At 30.3% G+C, this 16,655-nt stretch overlaps 1 protein-coding gene across 2 annotated transcripts in view; it reads right to left on the reverse strand.

The window, feature by feature from the left end:
- Positions 1-1,826: 1,826 nt before the first annotated feature.
- LOC109602183 (receptor-type tyrosine-protein phosphatase epsilon-like) overlaps positions 1,827-16,655 on the reverse strand; it is a 35,608-nt gene continuing 20,779 nt past the window's right edge. The window contains exons 6-24 of one of the 2 annotated variants that reach the window (XM_049970697.1): positions 8,613-8,825; positions 8,322-8,548; positions 7,893-7,962; positions 7,281-7,444; positions 6,309-6,844; positions 6,171-6,244; positions 5,922-6,007; positions 5,451-5,558; positions 5,313-5,400; positions 5,180-5,256; positions 4,810-4,944; positions 4,620-4,760; positions 4,444-4,565; positions 4,008-4,390; positions 3,739-3,953; positions 3,550-3,678; positions 3,349-3,491; positions 2,000-2,135; positions 1,827-1,946 (exon numbers count right to left, since the gene is read on the reverse strand). In XM_049970697.1, coding sequence (XP_049826654.1) covers positions 1,872-1,946; positions 2,000-2,135; positions 3,349-3,491; positions 3,550-3,678; positions 3,739-3,953; positions 4,008-4,390; positions 4,444-4,565; positions 4,620-4,760; positions 4,810-4,944; positions 5,180-5,256; positions 5,313-5,400; positions 5,451-5,558; positions 5,922-6,007; positions 6,171-6,244; positions 6,309-6,844; positions 7,281-7,444; positions 7,893-7,962; positions 8,322-8,548; positions 8,613-8,825 — 3,122 coding nt within the window. In that variant the 3' untranslated portion in view covers positions 1,827-1,871. The remainder of the gene's footprint in view (positions 1,947-1,999; positions 2,136-3,348; positions 3,492-3,549; positions 3,679-3,738; positions 3,954-4,007; positions 4,391-4,443; positions 4,566-4,619; positions 4,761-4,809; positions 4,945-5,179; positions 5,257-5,312; positions 5,401-5,450; positions 5,559-5,921; positions 6,008-6,170; positions 6,245-6,308; positions 6,845-7,280; positions 7,445-7,892; positions 7,963-8,321; positions 8,549-8,612; positions 8,826-16,655) is intronic. The other variant, XM_049970698.1, reaches the window with a different exon arrangement.

Genomic DNA, 16,655 nt, shown 5'->3' on the forward strand with positions numbered 1-16,655 from the left:
ACCGTTTACGGCCTGACGTCATTGAAGTGGCAGACCACTTATGAACGCGATAGTACATACAGTAACAAGTTTGATGGGTGAAAAAAGTGCTATTTTGAAGTTAGTCCTGAGTTGAGGTGCGGTATTTCCCCTTATTCATATTAAATAAAATGTACCTAAAGACGCGAATGCATTAAATAAGCGAAATGTAATGACACAAAGATGTAGTTCATATTATTGTATTACAATTTTTAAGTAAATCGATTAAAAGATTTTAGAAATATACTCATCACAAAAAGTATCGCATAATTGATTTTTAACTAAAAATTATTAACATAGGAATGGTTAATGAAGGTTAAATGAATCAAAAACAAGCAAAATAATAAAAATAACAGTAAATTACCAAAAATGAGAAAAATCATGACGACAAAAAAGACACTTCTAACGCCAGTTGAATTATTTTAAAACGTGATATTACCGCCTCTGGCTCTAATGACGTCCTCCATTCTATGTGGAGGCTCCTTATAAGATTTCTAATGTAGTCCATATCCAAATTTTCCCATTCTTCATTTAAAACGTCTCCCAGCTTATCAAGACTGTCTGAAGCGATATTATGGGTTCTTATGCATCTCTGTAGGTGGTCCCAAATATGCTCGATTGCTTTTAGATCTGGACTATTTGCTGACATAAAATAAATCTAAAACTAGTCTAAAGTTATTCTGGCAAGGTGCGGATGAGTGTTGTCGTGTATAAGAACAAAATTATCGCCTATAAAAGGGACAAATGGTACTACATTTTCTTCAAAAACCTCTATTATATACCGATCAGCTTTAAAACCACCCCATAGAACCATCTTCACAATTTCGAGTTTCTCTAATGTTGCACTGAGCAAATCTTTCACCTTCCCGTCTGTACATTGGAATGCGTCTATTAGATTCGAAAAGTGAAAATCTGGACTCATCCGTGAAAAGGATATTGCTCCAGTCCTGAATATCTCAATTAACGTGTTCTCTGGCAATCTTTATTCGTGCCACACGGTGTTACCTGGTTAACAACGGTACAGTAAGAGGCATTTTGGGTCTGACACCAAATTCTCTCTCTTTCCTAACGGTTTTAACGAATATTTGAACATTACGGACTCTCGACAAATCCTTTTGCAGTTGCCGAGCTGTAACATGCCGCAGACTCAATATTTAAATACGTAAATAAAGATCATCCACAGGCATAGTACACCTTTCTTTAAATCGTTTTTCAACTGTTGAAACACTGGATTGTCCGATTCCCATCAAATCTGTTACATATGGCTGCGATCTATCAACCTCAAATTGCTCATTATTTGATTAAAATGCCGTTATAAACTTTAATTATCAAATTAATCAAATGTAATGTACACAAATAATTTTAAAATGAAAATTTTTCACAGTATTTCTGTTTTGTTTTTTTTTTGATTTTCTTTATGTTAGAATTTAAAATGGTGGTTTATATCAATCTAATGGAAATTATACACAAATATAAAAAGATTTTAGTAAAAATTACGATTAAATTTTAATCTTTTTTCCTATTTTAAAAGTTATATGAAAAGAAAATTAGTACTTTATCGTTTATAGTAAAGTCTTTGTTTATTATATTTATAATATTTATATAAATTTAAACTTATATGAGAAATTTATTTTAGAAAATTTCTTATTTTTGTCCGCTCAAGTTTGATTTATTTTAGATCAGTTTTTTACCATGGATAGCAGTAAAACAAATAGTTATATTATTTCATTTATTAAAACTAATATTTAATTTAAATATATATATATATATATATATATATATATATATATATATATATATATAATATAATGTATATTAACACTATGTAATACGAAACGGTATTTCGTACAAGCCTACATAAAATTTGAGTAGGACTCGAAATTTTTCAAATACTCCACTGCTGTTTTGTATAGAAATATAAGTTGTTTCTGAAAAAAATAAAATTAACATGCTTGTAAATACTTTTATTAAAATACGGTACCTTGTCTCGAACAAATTGTTTCCTATTGTGTCTCACATATCTCACAGCCTGACAAACGTCACATTCATGGTCCATTTTTATTTTCTCTAATATAAAAGACATTGCAAGGAATAGACCACATGCAGTTGCGCCATTGCTTAAATAATAAATACTTAGATAAAATCTGATCATTTAACACATTGCACTTCTTTTGAAGTTGATAATTATTTAAAAAATCAGAATACCAAATATATTATCAAAATAATAATAATAAGTTTTAAATAAATAATAAATATAATACAAAATTGCAACAACAGTAGAACTTTTAAATCAGTAATAAGACTAATATCACCAAATTCTTTGGGAAAATAATAAAATAAAATTATTTAAATAAAAGAAAAACAGAATATTTAATGCTACATTTTTGCAGTCAGTACTCGGTTGGTCTTGCTCCACAAATAGCTTTCACCCTTCTTGGTATACTCAAAATTAGTGAATGAATCAATTTTTGATATATAGTTTGCCATTCATCTCCAAAAGTATTAGCAAGCTGCTCAAAACTTTAAGGCTGCTGCTTTCAAGTGTATATTTGTCTTTGAAATTGTATTACTGTCTGGTGAACACGGGAGCCTGTGTATCAGCTTCGTATTGTCGTTTACCAAAACAAAATCTGATACAAACTCTTGAGCAAATATAATAATAATTGGTTGAATAACTAAGCCGTGATATCATCGCGCATTCATAGTTTCTTGTGTTAACATGTTACGGAACCATCTCCAACATTTGGAGCCATGTTTTGCTTATGAATCTTTCACCACATTCACATATATATGACAGCAGTCATCTGCTGCAGTCCCTAGACAGTAATCGTTGGCCTACGGTGAATCGGATGTTCAGTGTTTAACAGAGAGTATCGAAAAGGTTTTCTGTCTCTATGGCCAGCTTCATGCAACCTTCTTGTGCTGTTATAGAGATATATAGTGTTTCCACGTCTGTAGGAAGCCTGGATGTAGAGAATGTGCGATTTCATCCAACAGAAATAACAAAAAAACGGTCATGACTTCTGGTCGTAGATCCTTGTCAATCACCACCATGTCGTATATTGGCATTATTAGTTAGCCAACGATTCCAAGCATGGCTTACTACAACTTGTGAGACATTTTATATTTGGACTATTTGTTGTTGACTCAGATTACCGTGCTCCAAAATTATAGCGAGAAAATCTTCTTCGACGCATTTTATACTGTTAAAAAGCTCTAAATATTTAAATAAAATTACTGGTTAAAATATAAATATTTTTACATCTGTTTAATTCAGGAAATTCAAATTATCCACTTCAAAAGGCGTGCAGTATACTTTAATTAACTTACTGACAAGTAACAATTGCTGGTACAGATCTTTGCAGGAGTGAATTTAGTTCTTGCATTAGAGACAAAAAATGATGTAAATTATCTGGCAACAGCTGATTACTTTTCCAGTTCATATATTGGACAATATCAACTGAGATTTTTTTCTGCAACAGATTATTTTAGAAATGAAAGAATGTTTGGAATAAATCTAATAATGCGCACCTCATTTGCAATAAGGTGTACATTAATTATTTTGAATATATCATATACATCCGATTTGTAATGAATCACTTTTATGTGTTCAGTTGGTTCTATAATTTGTTCCTTCTTCGGCCAAAACTCACACATTGTCTATAAAATAAAAATACTTTAACCGTTATTACTTATCTTGGGGATGATATTATGAAGTACCGGATCTCGCAAATTTATTTCATTGAGAGAAATTATAACCTTGGTTTCTGTTTCAAAAACCAATCTCCAAAAGTCATTTAAGGTATTAGGCATGGGCTGTTGGGTAGCAATAAATCTATTTCTGTGATTGAAGCCGTCCACATACACTGCGTTTATGTAAGTCGATGATGCGTCATCTGATGGATAGCGTGAAAGGTATATCTTTCCACTTTTTTCTGTCAAAACACCATTAGAATTCTGTAAATTTTTACAAATGAATAAATAGATACCTGGAACGATGTCATCGTATCTGTTTTTTCCTTTTCCTAAAATTCCTATATTCTCGTACTCGTCTTCAATAATTGACTTCATGGCCTGATCCTGCCATTCAATTGTATCCAAATATTTCATTTGCTTGTCTATTTGTGATTTGATGATGTTCGCAACCGTTGCACTTATATCATCGTTACACGGTATGTTAGTTTTCATGCCAAATAAATGTTCTAGTACCACTAAATGGACTAATTTGTATTGTTCATAATTATCCACCATATTTGGTCTACATGATCTTATGTACTCTAGACTATTTAAAATGTCTACCATCTTTTCACTTTCTGCCATCCTTAAAACTATGTCGCACAAAATGATTGTACCTGTACGGCCAACACCAGCACTAAAACAATGTAATAAATTTCATGACTAAAAAAACAAAAACTGTAGGTATACCTGCAATGGACGACTATTGGAAAGGATTTAATATTAAGCATTTTTCGTACGAATGGGGTTAAACTTTGTGAATAAAGAGGAATGCCGTGATCTGGCCATGAAGTAAATTGCAATTGTGAGACCTAAAACAGTTGATTTTTAGAAAAAGATAAAATAAATTCATTTATATACGTTACTTTTCTAACTGTGTTATTTTTTGTAATTTTAAATTCTCTTTCCCTATAGTTGGCGTATATGTTTTCATAAATGTATTTTACACTGATTGTTCCAAACTCCAAGGACTCGTTTATTTGCGGCCAATATCTTTCTACCCTTTTCTGTAAGTTTAAAAATGTATTAAAATGATTATTTATATATGGTTATTACTTTTTGTCCTTCGATTAAGTTTGCGACCATTACAATATGTTTAACGTTCTCTTGCCAAATCATTCTCCAAAAATCATTCACTGTGTTTGCTTTGGGGCCTTGAGTCGCAATATAAGCTTTTTTTGTCCTATAACTCTGAAAAGAGATAAATACTATTCAATCTTCTTGGTAAAATATAAAAGTTTCGTAATTTCTTCTTTCATTTTCTTTATGTTTCTGATATAAAAATTGTACGTTGTAATAGTTATAACATTTGGAAAACAATCAATTAGAAGACGAATAGAAAATGGACTGACGCAGTCAGTTCAAACCAAGAGTAAAATATTAGTTCGAGTAGATATATGAAGATAGATAATGTAGAAGTACTTACGTCAATAAAATTGGCGTTTATATAATCAGAATATTCATCGCCTTGTATTTTCTCAAGTTTGACTCGTGAGTGGTCATCTGTAAAATACTTCGTGTATACATAAATGTAAATTAGAAAAAAATATATATCTTACAAGCCACTATGTTAGCATATCTGTTTTTAGGTTTGTTAACTTTTAGTGCTCCGTATTCCCAAGGTTTGGTTTGGCCTTGTGGAAATAACTGAAACATAACTCATTAACATCAATAAATTATTAAAATTAATAATGTACCTTATGTTGTTGTAGCAGCTCATCATTTTCCAAAGATAATTTAACATATTCTTCAAACATATCGACAGCCACAGGTTTTGAGTAAGTAGTAGCAGGAAATTTATGACTCTAAAATATACACAATAGTATTTTACACTACAAGGGAAGAAAGTTTGAGATTCCTGCCCTGGCGCGCAGGGCAGGGCTCTCAAACTTTCTTCCCGTGTAGTGTATACTATTTTTCTTACTACCTCGGCTACGCCTCGGGCAATATGGCGCGCAGGGCAGGAATCTCAAACTTTTTTCCCGTGTAGTGTATACTATTTTTCTTACTACCTCGGTCGAAAGTACGTATTTTGCTCCCCGGTTCCACGACAGAAAAATACTATTTTCTGTCGTGGAACCGGTGAGCAAAATACGTATTTTCGACCGAGGTAGTAAGAAAAATATCAAATTCAACGTAAAACATACTATATACGCAATTGCACTTACGTTTATTTCATTTTCGTTTCGAATAGATTTTAACAATTTACTAAAATTGTCCATTAGCAGTCCTCCCTCATTATCATCGGATTCGCCTAATAAACAAACCACGTATAGATGTTATGTTAAAAATTTACTTTGCAGTTTTTATTAGAATAATAATTTTAACTCCAAATTTAAAAAAAAAATATGTCTTAAAATGATTACTTGTACATCTTTCAAATATTTATATATGAAATTAATTAACTAGTAACTTACTTATATCAGTACCCAACATTTTACAGGATGTGAGTTCTGTATTTGTAAAGACTCTATGCCATTTTTTTATGTATCTAAAAATGATGACTTAGTTAATTAACTTATATAATCATATTTATAATTTATGCAGATACTTACACGAAAACAACTATTGCTATTATGATAATCAAAGGAAGCAATATATATAATACATTTGAAAGTGTGTTTGTAGTAATTCTATATTCCTCTGGTATAAATACATTTAATATTTTTATATCGGAATTTGTTTGATTATGAAATATATTTTCTAATTTAATTCCTATTTTATAATGGGTGTTTGGTGTAAGGACAATATTTTGAACGCTTTTGTTTATATTAAGTTGAAACATTCTAGGATACAAAGAGGTATCTTCAGCAGAAATATTATACATTAAATTATCCTCCCAATCGATTTGCTCCTTATTAGTTACTGCTATGTATAAATGGGTTTTGCAATAATTGCAGTTTCTATCAAATTTTGGTATAGTAATGTTTACAGTGGTGTTGGAAACTGTATAAATATTAGAGTCATAGTTAATTTTTGGGATATTAGGTGGGCTCCAGTATTCTAAAGATATATCCCTAGAACAACCATATGAGTTGCAACACTTTAATTTAATTTTAATACTTTTTTCGTATTCTACTGATGTGCATTCCTATAATAAAATGAAAAAAGGTAATTAGAAATAAATGTATATAATGTATATAATTATTGGTACGAGGAGAGTGGATATTATTAGTTAGTTTTTTTGAAATTGTTAGGCTATATAAGTTTATACGAGAACATAGCTGTTATGGTGATTCATGCACGATACATTCTCGCGTTGTTAGTTGTTGTATATTGAAAAAAAAATATGAATTTAAATATCAAAATCAATGTACCTGACTTAACCTAACCTGCTCTTTGAAAACAACTGAGTGTTTGAGTTGATATTGAAATTTTAAAGACTAGTAAAGGTTTAGTTATATAGATTCAGATATTCATTATGCAGAAAATTACCTTATAAGTTAGTCCCTAACTAAAATATTTTATCATTCTGATATTCGATGACCAGTATTATTAAGTCAAAATTTGAAACATTCTGTACTAACCTCATATTTTATTTTGTTTTCTTCCGCTGGAACTTCTTTTTCATATTTGTCAATATAAATTTTGTAGTATTTTAATATTCCGTTTGTTATTACTGGTCTTATCCAATTTACAATTAATTTTGAATCGCTCCACCCTATAGACACACTTTCAGGAGGATCAGGAACTGAAAAAAATTTATAAGTTTAAGTATCATGTGATCGAAAAGGAAACTTGTTATGTTAATTAATGTCAATTTTCTTGTTTATTACATCTAATTTAGCATATTCTGAAAGATTTTATTTTTAAGAGTTTAAGATATATTTAACAGAGATAAATCTGTCTCAAATGTCAAAATATAATATAATTAAAATTTACCAATATTCTCAAGGATAGTAGAAAAATTAGTACGATAAATTTCACATTAGTTAATATTTTATCTAAAAAATACTTATACTGATGTGGATGGTATGTTAATGGCATGATATTAAATTTATCATTTGTTTATATATAAAATTTAATTTTAAATTTAATAAAAATTAATTAATTATCAATACTCTTTTGACATTTTCTTAAATTATATTAACAAAATATCTATTAGTTATAATGATAATTAAAATTATAACATGACTTACTTGATTCTCCGGAGTACGCTCTGATTGAAATTGACTGCGATATTTTATTATTCGTATTCACAGCGAAAATCTGTAAAAATATTTTTTCATATTAATAAATGTGTTTAAAATATTTACAATATATATCTCTCTCCCGACTTATGTTAACTATACTCGTTAGGCCACACTTTGTCCAACACATTTGCCGACTTTTTACAAACACCTTGAATACACCGTCGATAAATGACCCAACGAGTGGAGCCATTAAAATTGTTTTCGAGAGAGACACGGACCCACAAATTTTTATTTAAGTTATATTCTACATTAATTAAGGTGGTTTTACTCTCAGAAAATTGTCTGGTTAAGTGCCTCTCTCCTAAATTTCTTTTGTTATTAAAAATTTGCTATAACATTTTGTTCATTTATTTTAATTTGACAACATTAAAATACCTCAATTCTGTTATAATACGACATGTCTATGTTTTCATTTATATCGAAACAGATATAGTCTGTCCATATTGCGCAATTTATTGGAGCTATTTTGTAAAAATAATTTGAGTTAAGTATTATTTCGTAGGTACGAATTGTTCCGGTTGGAGGAAACGGTGGTAACCATCTTAGAGAAAAATAATTGTGTCCTTTGGAATATATTATAGCTTCACGCACTTTATTTGGTACTAAAATAATAAAAATGATTATTATAAACAACATATTTATTTATTGCACAAAGCATTAACTTACTTCCTTCAAGAGTTTTAAAATACTCTGTATATAATTTATATTTTTCACATGTATTAGTACGACAAACTTTGGTGTGCAAACTGTAGTTTGTAAATGGATACAAATTATCAAGCTGGGCGGAATAATACTGATTTCTGCATTCAAAATTTTGAGAAGACGCTTCACTACACCAGTCTTCTGAGCAGTTAGCAAATATTTTTATGAAAATTTGACCTCTTATCGTAAGACAATCTATTTTTGTTTCTATGATAGCATGATTATCATAAGGCGTAACAGAAAATGTGATAATTTCTGATATTTCATCTGAAAATAAAAATATCCTTTATGGTTGTTGTTGGACAACTTAATTTATGTTGGATACAAACCTGACTGCATGGTTTCGACGGTTTTAGAATTTATTGGCCCATTGCCTTCTACAGTAAATGCATTAATAGAAATTACATATTGGGCATAAGCTTGAAGGTTTTTTAAAGTAAACTCATTTGATACTATTTCTTCCATTTTTTCATTTGTTTGATCTACTCCTTTGTTATCACAACCAAGACTTTTGACTTTCTTTTGAAGAATATTTAAAAATTAATATGTATTTATTTGTCAGTAAATTTTGCTACATTACCTTGTAAACAAGTCTATATTTAATATCTCCGTTTATATTATCGGGTTTATCCCACGATAAATGTATTACATTCGAAGTTACATTAATGGCTCGTATGTTTTTAACTTCGCTAGGTACTAAAACATAATTTATTAAATCAATTTGTCATTCAACTGCCCAGAAATTTATCATATCGACTTACTTCCTTGTAATGTTCGAAAGGATTTTGTTATATTACTTCTCCTCCCAAAAATAAATAATTTGTAATCTGAATCTGGCATTAGGTTATCAACAGATGTGCCATTCTTCAGTTCATACGTGTTATCCGTTACATTAAATTGATATTTGCAATTTTCATTTTTCAGATCCTATAATTAATGATGGTAACGATTTAAAAATATTTAATATTATGTTTGTAATTTGTGATTTATATATTATTTACTACTTACTGTCACTAGAACCACGGCTGAAGTATTTGAGGGTTTAATATGAATTTGATTTTCGTGGAGATCTAAAAATTGCTCTCATATTTTTTATGATAAAAAAGTATTAACAACATGCTAAATACCTAAACATGGGGTGACAATAGTTGCGAATGGGGCTTCCTCATCTAATATGTTCCAACGGTAATTTTGAGATGGATTTAAAATAATTCGGAACATGTATTCAGTGTCAGCCATTAATTGTAGATTTTGTTGTAATATTTTATCATAATTTTTTGTTGGTAATGAAGTCCAAGTGTCTGATGTAGACATCTAAAATACATCGTTAAACGATTTCATTAAACGAAACGTATTCTTACCTTATATTGAACAAGAAAATTTTGTGGTCTTTCTCCGTAATAGGAAATATTTTTAACAATTACTTTAACTTCTGCAGATACCTTATTAAATATCAACAGTGGAACATCAAGAGCCATTGGTTGCGGAGCTGAAATGTGATGAAAATATGGAATAAACTCACTTTACAATAAGTATATCATTAATAATATGAATAATATTATTTTGAATTATTTAAAACATTCCGATTTTCGAGAATATAAATTGTGTGTCAAACGATATGGAAAGAGATGAATGGAAATAAATTTTTCGAATTTTGTAATAAACTCAGTTAAAAACATACGACATTTATTTCCGCCGAATTTTTCTTCACATTGACCATCACAATAATGGTGCGGGTCTTCGCAATTTTTCAGACACCTGCCACATGTTATATTGTAGCCCTGTTTAATTATTTCCGGACATTCTGAAAATAATAGTGTGTATTATACACAAATTGTGGAGTAGCGATTGAAACATATACTTATACAAAATAGGCCATAGAATCCAGCAGAACATGAACATTTCGTTTCTAAGGACTGACTTAGTTCACAATATTGTACTTTTTCACAATTATCTTGAGAAATCAACTGAATTGGCAAACAATGTTTCAGACCAAATTCATTAATAGAACAAGGTGAAACTAAAACATAAATAGTTGTTATTTTGAATGTTTATTTAATAAACCCAAAATGCATACCTTCATTACCAGAATCTACTTTAGTCAGTTGATAAGTTTCTTTGTTTTCCGTTATTAATTCGCAACCATCGCCTATTTTCTTTTCTATAAATCTCAGATCTGAAAAAATATTAATTAAAAGTAATAAGTTTCATAACGTCCCAAACACTAATCAGGGATCAATTTATTTTTAAAATATTATATTATCACCCCTTTTATGTTGTTTTCTTACCGTTTATTCCACACTGTCGAACATCGTCTATTGCCCAGAATGGTTGTTTTGTATTTTTTTCAGCTTGGGTACTTATATACACAAGTATGCTCTCTTCTCTTTTTAAATGAATTTTTATTTCTTTCCATTCATTTACCTTAAATTTTTTATAAATTTTATATCTTTTGTGAATAATAGCGGATTATAGAATGTTTTCCGTCACAGATTTTCATTATGCTGAGCGTGACACGCTTCGCTATGTAACATGTGACACAATGTGAATCTAAAGATGTAATTATTTTATGAATTTTTTGTTTTATTGTAAAATAAAATATAACAAAATTATAGGTTTGTCGTAAATTTAATAGCGGAGCGCTCTCACGAAAAATATATTACTTTTTTTCGTGTTCAGTGCCTTCAAATTGCATTAAAAATCTAAGAAAACTTTTGAGCAGATGTTTCAATTTTAAAGTGACCGATGTGGGCAAAGTATTACAATATTTTATTCATTAAAAAATTACTTAAGTTTTTTATGTGATATATTATTTTAAGTAGTGATATGTTTCGCTATACGGTTCAAGAAAAGGTTTTGTAAACTATGATTCTGAATATAAGTTTTATTGTGTGTGAAATTGTTTCGGGTGATCAAATAGTGGAAGTTGTTGGTCATCTCTTAGAATATATTACGTTTATGTTCTGGAGAGAGGAGAGTTTTCGCATATTTTCCACTTTTCGGTCACTTCCGGTTTCACCGGAAAAGGTTCTGTTTTCGAATTTTTAATATACCTTGTATATTTTTACATTTTTGGATTTCTGGGACAGTTCTCGATCAGACTAAGACAAAAAAAATTAGGCCTACTTAATTTTTTATAGCCATTTTTAATATTGCATCTAGGTGGCCGCGATCGAACGCAAATAAATCAGGTGATATCAGAAAATTATAAGGACAATGATTCAGTGATTAGTCTGACAGACAGGAATAAAATAAGTTGTCAAAATCACATTTTCAAGTGTAACTATTTTTTTTAAATGTCAATTTTCGAAGTGGGGACAATTCTAATTAAAACAATACCAATTTATTTTCGATTGATTTAAACATTATTTTATGCGAAATTTGGTTAATTCCACGGTTTTCTTTTACTAAAAATGGTATTGTTGTTTCATATCGCTATCAGTCAGTTCTCATGAAAATTTGATTTTTCATGCTCGGAGCGCTACCGAGGTAAAAGTTGAATTATCTTAGTTGGTGATATCCACCCATTTCGGAATACTTATTTAATATTTAAAATATAAAATAAATTCTGTTTCTTTTTTTAGATAAAATGATTGTTTTATCATCATTTAACCAATTATTAGACTTAAAAAGACGCGCCTTAAGGAGGGTTTTTCGTTATATTTACAAGAATGCTACTGTTTGTTTTTGGAAATTGTGATAATCAAGAAATTTTAGAATGTTGATAATGATTCTGCCAGTTAAAGTTTAAATAAATGTAAAAAATATATGTTTCAAAGTTAATTTTTTACTTAAATTAGAAATAACTAAAAATAATTTATTTTTTTAAAACACGTTATTTTAGTAAGTACTCAAACATATTTCCATTGTCTTGAATGCACATTCTTAATCGTCGCATAATATTTTGCCAGGTACGCAGTATTTTAAGCTTATACTGCTTTAATTGTTCCCCAGCATTATATGAAGTAAATCTTGCCGGTAAATATTATACTTCATTGACAACACTATGTTACATAAATTGTACGTAATCGTATCGTTTCTCGCATTGCTACATCAGGGTAGAGAATTTTGAAATGGCTTTATGAAAACAATGAGTGCTGGAGATACAGAACAAGAGTACCATATTTACTGAAAAACATAGTTCTTTAGTATTCACCATCCTCCCCCCGAATGCTACGCTTATGATTAAAATTGATACTACTTACTTGATCACCATAATTTTAAGGCTTAAACCACAACTGTTTTGGAAATATTAATAAAAAACCGTCTTCATGGAGCATCCTTTTGTGCAGTGTAAGTGGGCACTTTTTAAGATATGTTTATTAAAATATAGGACTACTTTTGGCCGTAGGGTGAACTGTCAAAAATTTTTACCGGATACCCTACATATACAGGGTGGAGACTTTAACTGGAATATATTCACTGCCAAGAAGCTGAACAATTTTTAGAAATATTCTCGAAACACGGCAACATTTAACTGTGTGTACCTATCTTATTCACGCAAAATTTAAAATTTTGGCCTTCAATGAAGGCGGAAACCATCCCTGACTTTTTTTCCAAATGCAACCCTATAGCGTGTTACTCCTCATTGAAAAAGTGACAAAAAGATGAAATCAGCTAATCAATTGCATTTAATATTTTTAAGGAAGTTGAGGGTTGCATAACATAAAAACGTTATTGTAAAGTTTAATTACTTTTTAAAGTAACAATTTCACAAAATAAGCACAATTTACATGTTGACTATCTTATCTGTATTAAGTTTTATTCCTTATATTATGTACGTCTTATTCTGTGTGAAATCGTACTTTTTAGATTTTGTTGATGGTTGGATATGGTGATAGGACACGAACTCAAAGCGAGATTGTTGTCTATTTCGAGAAAAACATGAAATGTACCGAGACAGATAAATGGCTGTTGTTGATTACGACACAAGTTAAATTTGTTACTTGCTTTGGAAGAAAATCCATTCACTTCAGCCCGTCAACTGACACGGGATCATATTCTTAATCACAAAACGGGGCTCATTTAAAATCCTAGAAGTTCTGGAGTGATCCAGATCGACGAAGTGAATTTTGTGAGTTGTTAATGATTCATATCGATCATAACATTTTATTTTTGGAATAGATACTTTTAGAAGAGGCTACTTTCAGAATAAATAGGAACGCAAATCGCCAAAATTGTTTGTAATGGGTTGAATACAAAATAGAATAGTAGGACCTTTTTTTGTTTGATGGGATTCTTAATGGACCACGGTATTTTAGTTTCCTCCACGACGAACTTATGCCAATTCTATTCCAGCTATTCCCAAATCCACCGGACCGTAATTTGACCAATTTTTCGAAAAATTGTTCAGATTCTTGGCAGTGAATATATTCCAGTTAAAATCTCCACCCCGTATATACTTATTCGATTAGTAGTTTCTGAGTTCCACTATCAACATTCCGAGTTTGAGACACAACATTTTATGCCTGATCATTATCTCATCTAACACATTTTTTATTGTAAAACTTACTTTTGAATGAATCTGCTCTTCTAACTCATATCCTGACAACTTGGTGATAGTGATTCTCAAACTACAAGTATTACACATTTTAATAAACATTGCTAAACAACTTAGTGTCATTGATTCTCCAAGTTGGGTCGTCTTTTGTTCATTTATTTTTAAATACTGATCTGAAACATAATAATGTAAATTCAATTTATTTTCGATTTATTATGTGTACTACTTACGTTTGTGTACTTTAAATAATCCATCGGTTGCCTTTGAGTGAAATAAAATATATCTCATCTTGGGCAAAACACTAGAAGTGTACTGAATAATTTCTTTTCCATTTTTCTTAAGGTACAAAGTTTCATCATATTTTTCTAGTGTCAAATGACTCCATTTGTTTGGAAATATAAATAATGGGTGATTTTCATTATTATGCTGAAAATCATAGAATGATTTTTATTTTAGTTTGTATGGGGTGAATTTTAAATTATATATTATTATTCATTTTTATAAACGATAATGATGAGTTATTTTTAAATTAATCCGTCACTTATCAAGTTATTTACTAATAAATTACTTAATGAAAAATTTTGACAATAATTGGCGAATTTTGTTAGGAAGTATAAAAAATCACGGACTGCAATATTATATAGGTAAATAAATGAAAAAATAATAGGATATAATAAGATATTTTGTAGCCGAAGTGATGAGGTGGCCCAATACTGGCTCAAATTTTTAAAAAAAAAGTTAATTGATTGGAAGTCGTAGTTTGTCAAAAATACACATTTCGCCGATTTCAGTGTTTATTGCACACAGTTGTTCGGATTTCATTCGAGATGTTTAAAAATGCATAGAAACGCGATATTTTTATTTCTACAAATCAGGAGTAATTGCTTTGTTGCAACAAGACTTTGTTTATGAGATTGCATTACTCAAATGACCACGTATCCCATTTGAGGGTGGAAATATTATGAGGAGAATTCGGACACCTGTACTGGTTTTGGAGAGAATAGTTACTGGCGCTGTGTATGTCTTGAAAGTTTGTTCTTCGTTTATTTCATGGTACTGAGGGTGACAAATATGTTTTTAGGGATGGCATCGAACAGCAGCAGTATGAAATTTTGTTGAAGAAGAGGGAATAACGACATTATGGTGGTTCCCGAATTACCCTGATATGAATGTCATAAAACATACAACATAAAGTGAAACAATCCTCCTATTACATTATTACTATTACTTACTAAATTGACGGTTTAATCGACAGCCCCCATATCATCTACAGCAGTAATCTCCAACCATTTTTGTTACGGCACACTTAAACGATTTTAAAATTTGGCGGCATATAAAGAAATATATAAGTTAGAAAGTTTTCGGAAGGGAGTGATGGTTCCAGAAGCGGACGGTAGAGTTCTTGCGACAATAGTCCGCCGTTTTGTTTCTCCTGATCTCACCCCATGTGACTATTTCTTATAGGGTTATCTTAAGGAAGTTACCTCTCTAAACGATCTCCGGAACCGCATCACTGTAGCCGTGCACTCATTACCAGCAGATACGCATTCTCGTGTATGAGACGACTTTGGCTACCGCGTAGATGTTTGCGTGTATCAAACGGTGGACACATTGAACACGTATAAGATATTTAAGAAACATATTTCCTCTTTTCATTGGTACAACAATTGTTCATTTTGGATTTGTATTAACTTTTAAAAAGGGTCCATCATTTAAAATATTCCGAAATACAGGTACGACGTAAATAGAAGAAGTTCTCTTGGTTATGAATGAAACTAATCAAATTAATATTTACCATTATTTCAAATTTAGGTTCTTTACAACCATCTTGCGGATATTCTCCATTTATGGTGGGTATTTCTCCTTCAGTACACTCCCTTATGACTGTCTTATTTTTATTCCACCCTTGTAATACCATCCATATGCAATTGGATGTATCAACCCTGGTATTATCACAAAGAAAAATATGTGCTTCTCCTGTACGTATCGATATAGGTATTTTAAAATCATTTCCTGATAACTTTATTCCGGACTCAATAAATTTTAAGCGATTCCGCCAATCTGGGTTAAATGGAGCAACTATTGTAGGAAGTTCTAGAACATGCATAATAAACATTATTTTTTATATTTGATGGTATTAAACATGAAAATATTCATTCATTAATGATACTAACCCTCCCATCTTCTGTCAGTTAAAAGCTCGTATGTTTCTTGTTTTTTCCAACCCTTTTCCCAGAAAGGCCAACAGCTCTTAGGTAAGTTACATATGATTTCAATATTATCAAACCAAGAAGCTGTAAAAATTATCCTTATAAATGTTATATGATTATATTATATTACAGGGGTGGCCAAGCTCCTTGATAGTCCCAGCCATTTTTCAAAATTTGAAATGTTTTGCGAGCCACAATTAAATATGTATTTAAAAGCTATGCAAAAAAGGTATTAAAAATGTGTTTACAGAAATTATATTTATTGAAAACATATAAATAATAGTGCAAAATATGTGT

This window comes from Aethina tumida, chromosome 1, assembly GCF_024364675.1.
Source record: "Aethina tumida isolate Nest 87 chromosome 1, icAetTumi1.1, whole genome shotgun sequence".
Taxonomy (NCBI): Eukaryota; Metazoa; Arthropoda; class Insecta; order Coleoptera; family Nitidulidae; genus Aethina; species Aethina tumida.